General features: G+C 37.7%; 1 protein-coding gene across 1 annotated transcript; it reads right to left on the bottom strand.

Annotated features, from left to right (window-relative positions):
- Window positions 1-2: 2 nt before the first annotated feature.
- Window positions 3-18065, bottom strand: LOC129900887 (O-fucosyltransferase 38). The gene is made up of 11 exons (XM_055975972.1): window positions 17730-18065; window positions 17174-17252; window positions 16691-16758; window positions 9542-9630; window positions 7081-7258; window positions 4873-5001; window positions 4382-4518; window positions 2903-3116; window positions 2611-2795; window positions 1668-1760; window positions 3-458 (listed from the first exon to the last, which is right to left on the bottom strand). The coding sequence occupies exons 1-11, from the start codon at window positions 17913-17915 to the stop codon at window positions 323-325; spliced, it is 1494 nt and encodes a 497-aa protein (XP_055831947.1). The 5' UTR covers window positions 17916-18065; the 3' UTR covers window positions 3-322.
- Between the last annotated feature and the right edge of the window lie 293 nt (window positions 18066-18358).

Below are 18358 nucleotides of genomic sequence, written 5' to 3'. Positions count from 1 at the left end.
AATTTACCAGGACAATAAACAGGTTTGCTCATTAATTCCAATATACCATCATTTGTTTACAAAGATGAGTAATGAAAAAAGAATTGGTGGAAGAGAAACCGAGGAGTGGGTGAAAGATGGACAAGAGAATCATAATGCATATGTACCAAGATACTTAATCACTAGTTTAAAGAAAACAAAAGTTAGCTAAATTGGCCAACAAATAATTAGGAACAGAGAAACTGAAACCAAATAAGATGGTAGAAAATATATGATTTCAGAAATTTAGATGACTGAGAACAATAGAGACCTGCTGGCTGGAAGCTGACAAGCAGTACCCCTTTTATTTTCTTACTCTGGTTCTTGAACTGCATATACACTCTGGATAAGGATTTTGGTAAAATGACTCTTCTAGTCTTGACCTTGCTCGACCTTTGACACCCGTGGGAGCACCAGCTCTTTTTCTTGGAGCACCTTGCCTATAAATTGCAATATGCGTAATGATTTAATTAAAGGTCTGGAATTTATCAGTTATCAAGCAAACTTCAACATGGTTATAATTGTTGAGGCTTTACAATTCCCTCCAAAACAGTTTACAATAGGTTGTTTTTTACCAGTGACATATTCCCTCTATTCCATATTAAGTGAATTTGTGAGGCAATGCACACCCATTAAGAAAAACATTTCAGGACATAATTTAAACCATATTTTTCACTATTGCCTTTTGTTTTTTCCCAAGTAGTGCAATTTAATTCCTTGAAAATATAAACTTCATTAAAGGAAAAGGCAAATATGGAAAAAATTTCAAACATTTATCTTGAACTTTGAATAATTCAATTATTTTGAACAATGAAAAAATCCCCAAAAATTCACTTAATATTGAATAGAGGGAGTAACTTTCTAGAAACAGGTTGAAAAAAAAATTTAAATCAAGAAAGTTTTTGAAATGAGTATTGAACATTTTTCTTTGGAAATACTTTGACAAGATTTCTAGCTTTAGATTTAGATTTCTGCTGCCTGAATCAGAATGATCTAATATGTACTACCAGAATGCGAAGAAAATGTGGCATGACAAAATGTGAAAGAATATAGTATCCAAACCAAAATCTTAAAGAATAGGTAAATAATCCAAAATCATTTACAGATTTAAACATGTACTTAAGATTACTTATTTATTTTTAGATTTTCTTGTTTTACTCTCGACTAAATTTTAAGGATCTCACTAAGATTCAACAGCTGAAAGAGTGGACTTGGAATGAGAGACAAGTTCAAGAAAATAAGAATGGGGGTTTGAAACAGAGAGAGTAAGCTCAACAGACTGAGATGCTGGCATAAAGCTGGAGTTGGTAGCTCCAAAGCAATAAAACAAATATATAATAAACACTGACCAGAATGCAAAGAAAATGATTATGAGAAAGGACCAATACGTGATACTGTGAGAAAGAATCCCAGTTCTTTTTGTGTGTGTGTGCTGGGGGTGACCATATGACCCCCTTTAGAAGCCATGTACAATCGATGTGGGAGGTGATATATATCCAACATAAAATGGTTCGGTTCCTGCCAGTTATTACTCCTAGGGCTTATTGTTGCACCAAAGTAAGAAAACAGAGAGAATAAGCTTTCAACAGAAACAATTACGTCAGCAAGTGCAGCCGATAATGTGAGTAGCCATTACATATGTATATCACCTGTTCTTATGCAAATGCCTGACAAGATGTGAAAATGATGCTCCATCAAGCTGACCAACTTCCAGCTTATCAAATATTTCAACTAGGCCTTTCCTGCATGATTTAGCAAATAACTATGTTGCTATTAATATGTCGATGAAGAAGCCAAGGCCACAAAACTTAATCTACATTGCGCAATTTTAACCGTTCTAAAGACTTCTATATGACTCTTCCCTATGAGAATATTGAACTGTTTTCCAAACAACAGAAGGGGATCCAGAATTTAAGCTTAATGGGTTCAATATTTAAGGATTTTCAATTGAGCCCATCATTTGTTTAAGGTTATGGGTTCATGTCTACTATTTGTTGCAATTTTCATAAATTTTTACGCATAAATTTATATTCTGCATTGAAAGAACTGGATTCATATGAACCCGGTACTAATAGTCTCCATCCGCTTCTGCCAAACAGCACTTCTAACATGCCAGTCACGGTGGGGCCAACTTTCATGTTGTCATAGCACTTCCTCATTTCTAGGTGAACCTTTCAGCTATTTCTACCCCGTGTATTCATAGCCTCTTTGTGAAGCATTAAAATATGAAGGATAGTTGATTTGTGCTCTAAATGAAGGCGATTGTAACATCTCAAAAGAAAAATACCAAGCTTAGATTGAAAATTGACACTTCTAAAATTGAAAAAATCATGCTGAAAATTTTACCTCAAACCACACTCACTGAAACTCCATACCAACCAGAAGCAACTATGAACAATGACATACCCAATGTAATCCCATAAGTGGGATCTGGGAGGGTAGAGTGTACACAAACCTTAACCTTACCTCGGCTCAAGGAATTTTTTAAAAAAAATTTAAGCAGGTCGAAAAAAGAATTAACGGGAATGAACGGGAATGAAGAAGTTGGCAAATAAGAAACAACTTCGAAATTTTCATTAATTGCTTGAGTACCTGTCCGGAGTGATTGTTTTCCGATGGCCTAAGAATCTGCGGTGCCCCTCAACTGCTCTTGCCATATTACCTGAGTGTGATGGAATGAAAACATCACTCTCTACAGAGATTAGATAATCGAGTGCTGCAGTTTGTGAGGCATGATCTGCAAACCCTCTCAGTTCTTCTGGAGTTGCCAGCATTTCCTGACATAAATAAGACATTTGGTTTGGTAGGTAAAATACGCTATTGTTGTGAAGGAAATTAACTTCGAGCTGCAAGACAGACAGAATGATCAGGTGTAGGTACAAACCTTGAAAACAACATTTGGAAAGTGAGATTTGAGCTCTGAGAGACGAGTGTTACCACCATAAATTCCTCCGGCAGCAATATAAATCAATGTTGACGGAGGATAACCAAGAGCTTGAAGAAATAATCCAACCTCCTTTGGAGTGAGAGGGCAGAAACCACCAATTCTCTGTTCGGTTGAGTTGATAACCTTAATCTTCCAATGATTTGTATTCTCTCTAGTTAAGGATGAGTAACATTAGATATTTTACAACATATTTGGTATTACTCTAAAGATCATTGCAACAATAGAAGAAAAGTGAAAAGATCTAAGAAGAGTCTGCCCTATTACTAGAAATCATGGTATCAGATGAAATTGGAGCAGTTCTTTAATAACAACATACCCAGTATAGTCCCACAAATGGGGTCTGGGGAGGTTAGAGTGTATGCAGACCTTACCCCTACCTTGGCAAGTAGAGAGGTTGTTTCTAATAGACCCTCAGCTCAAAGAAAGCAAAAACACAACATATATCAAGACTTAGCAACAACAGCAGGATAGTAAGAAAATAGAGGCATAAGAGACAATAAATAGTAATAGAAAACTATGAATGAGAAATAAGGAAATAGTAGAATAATAAAAATGCCGAAAATAATACTAATACTACTAGCAGGAGAGACAGACGCGAAACTATTTACTACTAGCCGAACCCTCGACCTCCACACCCTCCTATCAAGGTTCATGTCTTCAGTAAGCTAAAGGTTAGTTATGTCTGATCACCTCTTTGCAATACTTCTTTGGCTACCTCTACCTCTCCTCGAGGCTCAAGCCCTCCAGCGTCAGCCTCTCACACCACACCTCCTTACTGGGACATTTTTGCATCTCCTCTTGACATGCCCGAATCATCTCAGTTTCGCCTCCCGCATCAAGTCCGCCATGGAAGCCACTTCCACCTTGGCAAGAATAACTTCATTTCTGACCATGTCTCTCCTAGTAAGCCCACACATTCATCTAAACATCCTCATTTCCACAACTTTCATCTTCTAAACATAAACACTCACCCACCCACCCCTATACAACAAAGCCGGTCTAACAACTACTCTATAGAACTTACCTTTAAGTCTTAAGTGACACCTTCTTATCACATAAGACACCAGATGCTTTAATGTTTTAAGAATACATAGATGACATCTTGACATGCATAGATTAGTATGTATTTCAAGGGTCTTTGTGTATGAATAAGTTGTACAGAAGAAGGGATTCTGAAGTTTCAGAACTCAATTTGAAGGCTCTAAATATCAGCCTGTATAAACTTGTGATCAAAGAATTTTTGGCCATTCCTAAATAACCTACAGACCATGAATGAGACAATAATTTCTCATTAGGCTCAGAAAAATAAATAGACTGAAGGTGGATTATCACTCCTTTATGCAGATAATACAGTGAGCACAATTGAAGACATATATAGCAAAATCGTGACAATATGATAGTGATGATGAGAGAGACCTCATCACCCAAAGCTCCTCTGCCTCTGCATCAGTAAGACCATAAGTACAACCAGTAAAAGACAGCATGTCCTTCTCATATCTCAAATGGAGTGCAACGTATCTTTTTGCTCTGGTTCGCAGCTTCTCCACGAGCTTCTGTGGTATCATCATCATGTTAGTAACAAACCCTAATTAATGAGAAATTATAGGTCTACTTTGCAAATGAGATCCAAAACATAAAATGATGTAGATGAACTTGTACTGCATAAACTGACATGGGAATCCTACACCTAATACATAATATTTATTTCATAATTTGAATGTCATTCTTAAACAAGGAAACTTGGACACCAGAAGATTAAGTGAAATGCCATAGCCAGCAAAAAAGATTCAGTGTAGTGTGACAATCCAAAAGGGAAGCTCAAAACTCCATAAGAGTCACTGGTGTTATCAGAATTACTAGTCCCGAATTGTTAACATATTTGTCAGATGATGGTGCCTAGTTCTAACCTTTCCAAGTCTCTCAATAGGAGGAGAGAAGCGGAGAGCATTATACAGAACACGGCATCTTAATCTCTGAATATCAAGAGGCAGTTCGTTGTTCGCAAGGCGAGAATCAGATTTAGCAACATGAATTACCTGCAATAATATGCAATAAGCCAACTTTCAATTTCAGACATATAATTTAGTAGATAAGGCAAGAGAAAAATGGGATCAAGTCCCACAAACAAAAGGAAATAGAAATAAAGCATCCCTTCTCATAATAGATTTTACTGATAATATCAACATCATAAACTGATAAAGTTAATAAAATGATAAATTAAATCCCCTTCAAGATTTCATATTTGGGATTAAATGTTATCTCTGCTTAAGTAGTTAAGAAATTTTAAAGGTCCTTAATAACTGACTAATGAAAAGAAAGATCAAAATTTTGTGGCTAATAAATTCCAATAGTGAATTATACCTTCCATGAATCCACGTACAACAAGGCTTCAACTGATTAATATTTGCAAGTTTTTGGTAGTAACTCATTGATATGTTTGCACCAGCTTGAGTCGAGCATTGGAGTGATACAATACACTTCAAGATTTTTAATTTATTTTCTGCTAATAGTTAGTGAAGATGTCCCTTATTCTCCACCAAATCGAGTAACATAATGAAAGTTACTTATCATATTACTTACAACTTTCATGTATTCAGAGTAGATTCACGAATGGCCACTCGAACTTTTATTTTATTGCACCAAAGTCACCAAACTATTTTTTGTACAAAAAAATCACTCAAGCAGTTGGTTAGGTGAAACACCCACTAAAGCAACTCTTTCCTGTTATCTACAGTATGACCCAACAGCAAAATGCCACTGTAGGAGAAGTTTGGATTGATAATGGCTGGAACCTGAGCTTCAGAAGACCCCTTAATGATTGGGAGATAGATAACTTGGCAGAATTCTACAACATCTCAATTTATTCAAGAGCCTTTCTGCCTCTGAAGACAGTATTGTATGCAGGTGGATAAAATAGGGAGATTCTCAGTCAAGTCAGCCTACAAGGAGTTTAATCACTCCAACAACCAGCTTAGTTGTTGGCCCTGGAAACTAATCTGGAAAGTTCAGAATTCCTCTCAAGGTTGCTAGTTTCACTTGGTTCGTGGCCAGGAAAGAAGTCCTAACTCATGAAAATCTGGCAAAAAAGGGCTTCCACCTATGCTCTAGATGTTATATGTACAGAGACAATCAACCATCTTTTTTTGCATTGCCAAGTTAACTGAACAACTTTGGAGGATTTTCCTTAATTTAAAGGGAATCATGTGGGTGATGCCAAGAGATACAGTTGGAGTGCTGGAACGGATACAGCATTCACTCAAAACAGAAAGAAAGATGGAAGATTGTCCCTACTTGCATTTGGTGGACAGTGCGGAAAGAGAGAAATCAAATGTGTCTTGAAGACAATACTAGCTCTATCCAGAAACTGAAGATGAAGCATTTAGCCCTTTCTTATTTTTGGTGTAAACATGAATATATGGAAGTTATAGAATCCTTAGTTGATGTTCTAGGATATCTGTAAGTAGTTTTCAGTTCAGAGCATCTTCCTATATTCCCTTTTTTAATTATGGATAGCTGCAGTTTTTATGTTGCAGCAAATAGTTATACAAAAAAAAAAAAAAAGATCACTCAACTTTGCTCAAGTATGACAAAAAGTCACTAAACTATTTTGCTTAACCAAAAAATCACTGAACTTTGACCAAGTATTACAGAAAGTCACTAAATGTAACCAAAAAGTCATTCAACTTTACCTAATTATCATATAAAATGTCTCTTTTGTTTTCTCCTAATGATTTTTTTGTGATACTTGGGCAAAGTTGAGACTTTTTTGTTACAAAAAATAGTTTAGTGAGTTTCGTGATACTTAAGTAAAGTTGAGTGATTTTTTTGTTACAAAATATAGTATAGTGATTTTAGTTTAATAATGAGAAAGTTGGGTGACCATTTATAAAATTAACCCTCAAATAAACATCAGAGGGTTTGTTGTGCAGATGCTGTTTGAAAAGAGAGAAATATTTTGAATGGTTGAGACCACCATGAACACTATTAACACGTTGTGCATAGATATATAATACAGTTCAACTTTCCATGACGGCAACATTTGGGGTCCATTGCAAGAGAGAGGTTAAGCTAATCTACCTTTAAAAAAAAGGTGATAGAAAGAAGATTTTACATGCCTGATGCTCCTTCCACAATTGAGTCATTTCTTCATAGTAACCCACTCCTGACCATGACGTAAAGTGCTTCCTAGCTCGAGGTAAAGATTCTATTTCTTTGGGAAGCTCTTTAATAATCATGAGGTCTCCTCGTAATGCTTTGATGAAATGGTTCTCATCAAATATATCTGAAAATGTACTGTACATTAGCCCATTAGAACAAACAAGAGTAAGTATGTTTAGATAAAGTTAAACTTTTTTTAAAAACGGAAGTTGGTAGAGATTAAAGCACTCATCAGACATTTTACAAGAAACAAGAAAAAAAGTCACAATCTCAACTTGTAAAGAAATGGATCTTGGGTCTAACTCAATCTCAAAAGCTAGTTCATGAGGGGAGGAATGCCCAAGTTCATATAAGGAGACCAGACATCTGGAGCGTGGCAATTTAATTTGTGGGCGGGTACGGCAGGTGTTTTAGGGTTGAGGAGGTTAGACGTGCTATTAGCAGGATGAGGAAGGGTAGAGCAACCGGGCCCGATGAGATTTCGATGGACTTTTAAAAGAGCACTAATAAGGCAGATTTGGAGTGGTTGACTAAGTTGTTTAATGTTATTTTGAAGACTGCTAAGATGCCTGATGAATGGAGATGGAGTACTATGATTTCATTGTACAAGAACAAGGGTGATATCCAAAACTGAAATAATTACAAGGATATCAAATTGATAAGCCACACTATGAAGATTTGGGAGAGAGTGGTGGAGATGAGGGTATAGAGAGGAGTGTCAACCTCAGAGAACCAGTTCAGATTCATGTCGGGGCACTGAAGCAATCTATCTTATGCAGAGACTGGTGGAGAAATTTAGAGAAAGAAAAAGGAATCTCCATATGATATTCATTGACCTTGAAAAGGCTTGTGACAAAGTTCTGAGGGATGTTCTCTGGAGGTGTCTGGAGGCTAAAGGTATCCCGATGGTGTATATTAGGGCGATAAAGGACATGTATGTTGGAGCCAAGACTCGGGTTAGGACGGTGGGAGGTGACTCAGAGCATTTTCCTGTTGAGATGGGACTACATCAAGGATCTGTGTTGAGTCTTTTTCTTTTTGCCTTAGTGATGGATGAGCTGACACAGTTTATTCAGGAGGAGGCTCCATGGTGTATGCTATGTGCAGACGACATAATTTTGATTGATGAGACTCGGAACAGAGTTAATGATTGGTTGGAGGTTAGGATACAAACGCTGGAGTCCAAAGGGTTCAGATTGAGCAGGACCAAAACAGAATACTTGGAGTGCAAATTTAGTATTGCGATGGAGGAAGAGGGCATGGAAGTGAGGTTTGCCACTCAACCTATCCCCAAGACAGAAAGCTTTAAATATCTTGGATCCATCATCCAGAGTAGTGGGGACATCGATGATGATGTCACACAACACATTGGGGAAGCGTAGATGAAATGGAGGCTTGCCTCTGGAGTCCAGTGTGATAAGAAAGTACCACATAAACTTAAAGGTAAGTTCTACAAAATGGTGGTTAGACCAACGTTGTTATATGGAGTGGAGTACTGCCAATAAAGAACTCTCATGTTCAGAAAATGCATGTTGCAGAGATGAGGATGCTGAGATGGATGTGTGGCCACACTAAGAGTGATAACATCAGGAATAAGGTTATTCAGGAGAAGGTGGAAGTGGCATTTGTGGCAGACAATATGAGAGAAGCGAGACTAAGATGGTTTGGGCATGAGCAGAAGAGAGGTATCGACGCCCCAGTTAGGAGGTGCGAACAGTTGGATTTGGGGGTTATGCGGAGGGGTAGGGGTAGACCGAAAAAGTATTAGAGAGAGGTGATTAGACAAGATATGGCGCTACTCCATATCACCAAGGACATGACCTTAGATAGAAAGGAGTGGAGGTCGCAAATTAGGGTAGAAGGCTAGTAGGGATAGAATGGTTTCTTACCGTGTGTCGGTTTAGGGGGTCGTAGGTCTAGGAGTGCTTTTATAGTTGTGTTGTTATTGCCTTTGATTATCACATTACTTTGCTATCGTTATTGTTCTTGTCTTGTAAAATTTGCATCGCTTTTTATTTTTTGTGTCATTATACTATATATATTGTTTCTCTCTTACTTGGAACTTGGGACTTAGGACTGTGACTTTTGAGCCGAGGGTCTTTCGAAAACAGCCCCTCTATCTCCATGAGGTAGTGGCAAGGTCTGCGTACATCCTACCCTCCACAGATCCCACTTGTGGGATTTCACTAGGTATGTTGTTGTTGTTGTTGTTGAACATTGGGTGTGATGGGTACTGCTCTGACACCGTGTAAAGAAATGAATATTGGAACCTAAAAATCTAGCTCATGTGAAGAGGATTGCCCAAGTCCACATAAGGAGACCACCCATCTAAGCAATACATTACATACATAAACACATTTCTGAAAGAATGATAAGCCATGTGAGTTGTAAGATATACACTACAGAACAAAATATGACCTTGAATCTTGCCAGAATGAACGCTTGTCCAATTGAGGAATTACCAAAGTTGCATTCATCACATGTGCCACTGCCACCATGTCAGCTATCTGTAAGCAAAAAGAAGCAAAATAACAAATTAAGACTGAAGGGGAAAGTACTTCATTAACTAATAAATATGTGGACATATTTGCTTAAAGACCATAATGACATTTCAATAATGAGACGTCACTACATCCAACAACATGATGATTCATGAGTCAGCACTTCAAGCAGTCATGGCATAATCATCTTTGATCTTACCAACGAAAAACCAAATTAGCAAAGCTTAGAAGCTTACTAAAATTAGCTCTTAGTAATTCAGCTATGACTACATCTTCAATAAAGTGTAAATCTTATATCATTTTCCAGTTGTACTTCTTCAATAAAAACTAGATTCTCTTGCCAATCATGCTACCCTTTTGTCTTATTTTTTAGTTCAGCTATTTTGCCAAAAACAGATAGACTTTTTTTGATAATTAGTACTATGGTATTCCTCAGCAATTAGGGACTGCTAGGCACCCTCAATTACTGTGCTCCTAGGAAATCAACCCAACTCTTCTATTTCCTCCATACAATTTTCTTTAACCAAAAAAATAAAGTCACTAAGCAATTCCATTTGACATCATGGATGGACTTAATCTTATCTTCAAAACATCTTTCATTCCTCTCTTTCCATATTGTTTACCAATGCATGAAGAAGGTATTATCCTCCATTTTTTCCTGGCTCTTGCCTCCCCCTCTTCTAATCCAACAGCTCATCAGGTCAGCTGTATGCTTCGGCATTGTCCATACAGTTTGCGCAAGACTGAAAAACAAATCCCACAATTGGGCAGTGAACTTGCAATGCAAAAAAAGATGGTTATTTGTCTCCCCAATTTCATTGCACAAAAAACATCTTGTCACCACTACTCTCTCCTTCTTTTGTAGAACTTCATGAGTAAGACATGCCCTCTTTACTACTAGCCCGGTGAAACATTTCACCTTGGTAGGTGCAATGCTTTTCTATACATTCCTCCATATCCTCAGACCTTCCTCTTGCATTACACTATTTTCCCACTTGTATAATCTGTTTGCTGAAAATCTTCCATCCACAGAATGTTTCCATATTAGGCGATCAGATAAAATTGTGGTACCACAGAAGGTATCCACTTCGTTAAGAAACTAGCAGCCCTCTCCACTTCCAGTCATTGAGGTGTCTTCTAAAGTTGAAATTCCATCCATGATTGGATCAGCATTCAGAGATTGTTACTTCAAGATTGATGCATAGCACCATAAGGTCAGGATAAATCTCTTGTAGAGGTATTTGACCTATCCAGGTATCCTTACAGAACCTGGTTTTTAAGCCATTCCCCATTTTTATTCAGGAATGTTCCAGCAGTTTTCTCCATAAGGCTCTGATTTCCCTCCACACAGCCATCCCATAAGTACAGATTACCTCTATGGAGCACTATGGACTTATTTGACCAAACTTATGTATGATTGCTTCGTTCCAGAGAGCTTTTTCACCTTCACCAAATCTCCACAACCACTTCATCAGAAGGCATCTATTTTGGATCTTCAAATTTCTGATTCCCAAACCTCCCCGACTTTTGCTTAACTAAGCCACCTCCTATTTCACCAGATTGTAACCCCCTTCCTTATTGCATTTGTCAATCTATTCAGTTTTTTCACCACACTAGCAGGAATGGGTAACAGAGACATCACAAAGGTGGGTAAGGAGTCCAACACTGAGTTTCTTAGTGTTACCCTCCCTTCCAACTTGGCCATTGCTTTAATTCTTGTGAAGTAAACCACTCTAGTGCTTCTCCATTTAAGCTTCGGCTGAAAAGTCGCATCAGTATTGCCTCATTCTTTCCAACTCCCATGAGTTGGTCACAGTAAGCCCTTAAATGAGCCAGGAACCTCCGCTAAAGGTATTAAATTTTGGCACCTTAGATCCTTCCAGATGGCCGCACAGATCTTTGTAACTTAAATCGACAATATCTGGGGAATAGTGAAACTCCTTCATCACCTTGGTGACCTTTTCTTTGATGTCACGCTCATTCTTCTCATTCCTGGCCCTCCACGCCTTTTCCTCGTAGTGACTGGGTTCAGGATGTGCGGTGAAGGAAGGATAAGACTGGTAATATAGGAACGTGGAAAGCAATTTTTAGTGGTAATGTTCGGGTGGCAAGAGGGTTTTACATGCTTGGGGTAGGAGTTTGATATGTGGGAGGGAGAGTTTGGGAATTGTTAGTATTTGGATATTGGGTAGGTAGAGGTAGGGTTTGATATAAGGAGCTAGCGTGATATAGGTTAGGGGTAGTTAGGTCGATGGTGGGAGGTATTGGAATTGAAGCGATGGGTGGAATATTTGGGAAGTGTTCTGATGTTGGTAGATTATGTAGATGGAAATGGAATGGAGGCCTCTCGTCGCCTTAAGTGGGAGGATTAGCCGCAATGGCCAGGTTGGTCAAATCCCTAATTTTTTGCATCTCACTCCTCATCTATACTATCATCTCTACAATTTGTTGTGCCAGTTACGCAATCAACTCGTTTTGTTCAGTTATGAGGGGATCCCTCGCGGTTATCTCGGTCAAACCGATGTCCTCATCATTTCTAGTCATTTTTCCCTTTCCTTTAAACAGACTTTGGTCGAGGAAGGAATCTTTGCTTGCTTTTGACCTTGTGAAATAGGGATGCTTGGACAATTTTTCAACATAGATTAGTTTCTATAATTACCTGGTAAATGAAAAACAACTCAAAAAGGTAACTATGTTCGACCCGGTTTATAACAGATAATGCAAAATATCAACCAGGAAATAAACACATAGGTGTCACTTGCTTTAAAGACAAGCTAATCCATTGGTGAAACAAAGATGAAACGGACAGAATTTTTTGTTGATTTGGGATTTGTATATCACGAAGGTTGACTTGCGTTGGGCCCTGGTCTTCTTGCATCTTCAACTATTGCATTCCCAAAATCCGTTGATGTAGTCATTATGCAATTCCCAGTCTCCTTGTATACTGGGGAAAACAAAGTTTTCAAAGATAGGGGTCGGGCTTTGGATAGACTGCCTACGTATCTCATCATAATTCGAACATACAAGGACTGATCTTTGATTTTTTCATTCATTCATTCAATACACAAGGGACAAAGTTCCATAAACTGAAACTTGTGCATCTCCCGAGGCTTCTTCTTAATGTTGGTTGGCTCTTCTCTTGATCTTCTGCTCTTCAGGGGTAACACGATGGAAACTCAAGATGGACCTTCCCAATGCTGACAAGGTGCTCCAAGTCGAGCTTGAACATGCAATATTTATCAATATCATGGCCTTTTGTGCCATGGTAAAGGCAAATCCCATCGCCGTCGGACCAAGCAGAGGAGGCTTTTTGTTTCTTCCTTTCCATCAAGATCAATATCTTGGCTTGAACCAACTTCGAGTAAATATCAAGATACAACTTTGTAATAGTGGTGAAGTCGTGCAATGAATTAGAATATCCTTAGTGACAAGAGGGCCTGGCTTGATCTGATCGCATGCGACAATAGTACGGAGACTCCACATGTGGTTGATTTGCCCTTTTTTACCATCCCATAAATTATGGTCCTCAATTCTACTCAATTATCGGTATTGTGGCCTCACTAGTTCTTATGCTAAGCACACTTTTTTTGTTTGTTTTCAGGATCAATGCTAGAACCTATTCCCTTAACGGAATGAAGAATTCCCATGGCTAGCAGAGCTTGGTAGATAGTGGAGCAAAGGATAGCTCTAGGGCTTAGAGCATAATTCCAAAAGTGGACTTTGAAAGATTCATCTTCGGCCCCATTCTGCGGGGCGCTTTGCTCAACAATCTCTTGATCATGTTCTTTCTCTGTCTCGTTCCATTTGGCCACAATCTCATCTATCTCTTCCACTGAATTAACAACAGAGGAATATCCCGAGAGCAAGCTCTTGGATATAGTCTTTTGCCACTTTAGGACTCCTCGCTCAAAGCTCTAACTATCATTTTGTCAACTTTGACTAGCATCTCTCTTGTGGCAGCAATCTTTGCTTCCACCTCATCAATCTTGATGAGTATGGCTTCTTTAGCCTGTTCCACCTTTCTGGTTTTCTGCTTAACCTCAGCGATCTCCCGATTGACCCTCTCCATTCTTCTCAATAGAGCCTCTCCAATTTCCTCAATTGTTGCATTCAAATCTCTCTCCATTTCAGGCGGCAAGTTCAACGTTTCCTGAAATGGAAGAGTAAGGCTTAGGAGTTTAAAAGAGTGGATGGATTTTCTGAGAGACTCAGGCAAGACTCGAGGATATTTGGTCGGACTTTGTTATTATCGGTTTATATATGCTTAAAAAGCTCTTAAAATAAGAGTGGAATAACTCTGAATAAAATAACGTATAATCACACAATACAATTATATCAAGTAGCACATAAATAGTTTATACTACACCCTACACTTGTAACCTTTTTGTGCCAAAGGTGGGCTTAGCGAATTGAAGGATGTATATATTTTTAAGCCAATCCATTATCCCCAAGAATATGCTTCCATTGATTAAATAAAAGATATGGGTTTTTTACATGATATAGCAAATGGGGATACAATTTAGTGAATGGGAAGAATACAGTGAAAAAGCAATCCCACGTAGGGGACAATAAATAGGCTTTAAATCATGATCATCACTTCATCAGTTCTTGCTCTCATGGCAGTGAATATTTCCCTGCTAAATGAAGTATCTACTCATCACCAAGTGAGCCCCGACTAGTCGACCCTTGTCTTCGAACCCAATCTTCTCTATGGTTTGAACATGCCGCTCCATGCGATCATCCCATTTAGTTATGTATTGCCTCGCACTTCTTAACTCTTGCCTAAGGTAGTTTATGATTCATGCATCATCCAAGTGTTGACATTGGTGTACCAACTCATTTTCTTGGTACTTATTTTGAAGCCAAAAGAGTAGGAATTAATGCTAGGACTCAACATCTTTGATGCAAGTGGGCACATTTGCCTAGGCTTGATAGTTCTGGCGAGGTCCTTTTTCAACCATTCTTTGTACATTCCACTGTATTTGGCATTGAACCTTTTTTGGACCGTATTACCACCTATCTTTTGAGTTTTCCACTCTCAAACAATCATTCTGGCAAATGCTACTCGGACATCCTCGTGGTCTGTTATGAACTTTTTCATCCCTCATGTTTTAAGGATAACTTGCTTGATCCCCTAATTGTCTAAGGATCGGGCACATACATAAGGTCGGGTTCCAATGAACACCAAGAAAGGGAGTTTATTGCCTTGAATTACGGTGTCACCCAAGATAAGATCGTCGATTGACCATTGTATGTTTTCATCTCTCAATCCATTGAATGTCTTGAATAAGAATTCTTGGGTATGCCTCGGCTTAAATTTTCTTAGGTACAACCACATATCATGAGAAGCAAATTGATCCGATCGAATTTTAGAATCTAGCTCTTTGGAATCATGAGTTTTCCACAAGTGTTTTATAATCCACCATTGGAGTATTAAATTGCAACCCTGCAATTTCGCATGAGAATCAATGAGTCAATTGGGCTCCATCTCCCGTTTGCATATCTCATGTTGGGCGTTAAAGTCCAATACATGTCTTTTGTGTCTGCCTTAAACAGTGCGAAAATGGAAGCTAAATATGTCCAAAGGCCAAAATTACATCAGCAGGAGCAAAAAATGGGCCAGGGCCCGTAATATTTCACGGCGGCAATAATAGAAAATTTAGAACAGATTTCCTTTTTCTTTGAGGCTAAGCCTGAAGATCATCTCGTAGTAGCAAAGATTGGGTCTCAGGAGCCCAATTTAAATTTAAATTTAAATTTCTCTTCTTCCTGATTTCATTGTATTGTATACTACCATTTCATTCTAACTTATGTGAATCCCCATTGAGTTGCTATGTTTTTTTATGTTTCCTCGTAACTTTATTCTTCTTAATTACTGAAGTTTTAAATTAATTCAGATTGTCTTGAGAGTTTCAAAAGAGTTCTTTTCAACCAATCCAAAAGAGCTTTTCTTTTCAACAAAATGTCAAAAAGAGCTTTTCCTTTCACTTATTAAAAATTCAAGAAGTTCTTCAATCAATTAAGTCAGTCAAATCATTGTTTAGTTAAATCGACGGATAACCGTGTGTTAATGGGTATTTCGAGTGCTTAAAACCTTCTCGAAATGTTAATAAGAACCCTTACTCAATCTTCGAAATTTGAAAAGATTTTTATGTTTGAATCTTTTTAAAAAAATTAAAGGTTTTCTTAATTTTCTTTAAAAATTAAGTGGCAACTCTGTTTTCAAAATAACTTGTTTTTTTTTGGCCAAGTTAGGGTTTTGAGGCTTTGAAGTTAGCTTTCAAAATTAACATCTAATTTTCTATGATGCCACAGAAACTGGAATGTTTATTTAACTTTCCATGAATAGAGGAGGAAATCAAGCTAATAAAATTGGGCGAGGTCAATCTTAACCACTAGACAGTAGATATGGTCCACATCCGCCATTTCTCTCCAAGACTATGCCCAGCTTACAATCACGCTTCATTCTGTTCTTGCTGGGAACAACGCTTTAGGTGTTTTAGAAATCTAACTCTCATCTCATATGACATGTTATTATTATTTTATGTGATAAAAAATATAAATGAGAAAAGTGCTTTTCTGTATCCCAAATATGTCTCAAATTTAAAGAATCTTCACAATGCTAGTGTATCATTAATCTATTTCCTTGCAGCAACACAACTTCGTAAGAGACTGCTTTTCTTGTTAACTTCCCCTCACCCCCCCCCCCCCTTTATCTATGAATGCTATTTCTTAACATAGAATTCATTCCAAACAGCGTATAGACTTTAAGGACCCACTTTTAATTTGTTTTACTTTAATATCTATTTCTAAGCTGAAGGTTTTAAAATGGCTCATCTTCAATCATGTCAACTTTTAAATGATACCCTAGGAATATGCAAGTAGAATTGTATACTACATGCCCACTAGCATTTCCATGTTTGAGCTGATCCATACGTTTAGCTCGTCTAACCATACCACGAATAGCAAGAAAGCAATTCCTTTGAAGTTTGTGGTTTAAAAACAAGAATGGTTATGTAGCATACAGAAAATGGAAATCAGAAATCTAAGGAAAGATCAAACTTACACCCGTCCTCATTTGATTTAATCCACCATTACTTTTTACAGTCAAGTAGCGATTCCATCCTAGAGCGGCTGGACAAGAAGGAAAAATTCTGCATAAGACTTTCCGCGTAAAAAGTTGCAGCATACAAAAGGTTCATATTGTGCATGAGTTGGTACATGTCAAAGAGATTGAGAGAGAGAAAACAGAAAAGGCATATTTTTTCTTTTTTAATGACTGAGAAATCAGTTGTTTCAGCTTTCAACCAACACAGGCATGAACCGATAGAACCATAAGAGAAGACATAAAGAAAATTGTTTTTAAAATAACAATGAATGCACACCCCACCCCCCACCCCTAAAATCTCAAATTGAAATCTTGAAAATCGAGTATTTCCCTTGTACAACATAAAAACCTATCAGTGCTCCCAAAAGGCAATGGAGATGTCTTTTCCATATTAACTTGCAGGTAGCAAAAGAAGCACAAGCTATAGTAGTAGAGTTTAACCTTTGTATTTTGCAGTTGGCTTGATACATGGATGTAAACCATCGCTCTTTGAAGTTTCCCAGACAGAATTGTCTTCATTCTGCAAAAATCAATAGAAGACGATCTCACTAACAGGAATCACTTAGTGTTTTTATCTCTACTGGGAATTGAACCTAAGACCTCATGATGCTCAACCCACTTCATTAACCACTAGGCCCATAGCAGAGCTAGCAAGAGTCGAGGGGTTCATCCGACCCCCCCTGCGGAAAATTACACCTTTTTATACATGGTTAAAGTAATTTTTTTCGTATATCTAGTAGGTGCTCAACCCGCTCTTAGTGAAAATTCTGACTGCGCTAGTGACTAACCACACCCTTGGGTGCAATAAGAAGGTAAATTCGCAGAAAGTTACAACTTATCCAGAAACTCTCTAGGCAACATACAAAGTTCAGCACAATCCATCAAATTCACAAACACCCATCAACAAATTATGCAAGATAAGCTAAACAAAACAATAGAAACACCCAAAAAATGAAAACTTTAAGCAATTTCAACAGAAAAATAAATAAATACCAACCTCTTCGGATTCAGGCTCTTTCTTCTCCGATGCTAAGACGTGCTTTTGTTCATCTTCTACGATATCTTTACTGTAGTAAAAGAATACGAACATTGAGAAAACAAAAAGGAGGAAAATGTAGAGAGTGATTGAGAAATTGGATGTTCTTCTTGTCGTCCTGTACTGAATATGGCCTCTGTTCCCCATTTCTTCTAATCTTTTCCAAATTTTTACAATTTTTGTTGCTTCAGAGTTCAGAGTGTCGAATTTTGGGAGAATTTGTTGGTTTGGAACTCAGATTCAGTGTTCATAGTTGGAAGACAAAGATCACATGATACTTTAAATTTGAGAAAATGGCATTTCACAACCCCTAGAGTTTTAGATTAGTACTTATATGGGTCGGATCTTTTACACCTTGTCCATCTTAGTTCTTCATTTTGGCTTATTGGCACTTATGCCCTTATTTTGTACTCCCTCCGTGTCAATTTGTTTGTCCTATTTTCGATGCCGTTTGGTCCCAAATAATTTTTGAAAAAAAATAAAAACTAGTGTTTGGCCATATAATTTCTCATTACTTGGCAAATATATTTGACAAATATTTCAAGTTTCCAAATTATAGAAAAAACTAAAACTTGGTTCAAGTTCTAATA

Source organism: Solanum dulcamara, chromosome 1 (assembly GCF_947179165.1).
Source record: "Solanum dulcamara chromosome 1, daSolDulc1.2, whole genome shotgun sequence".
Taxonomy (NCBI): domain Eukaryota; kingdom Viridiplantae; phylum Streptophyta; class Magnoliopsida; order Solanales; family Solanaceae; genus Solanum; species Solanum dulcamara.
Note: the sequence above shows the minus strand (reverse complement) of the source record. Positions and strands in the feature narration are given on the sequence as shown.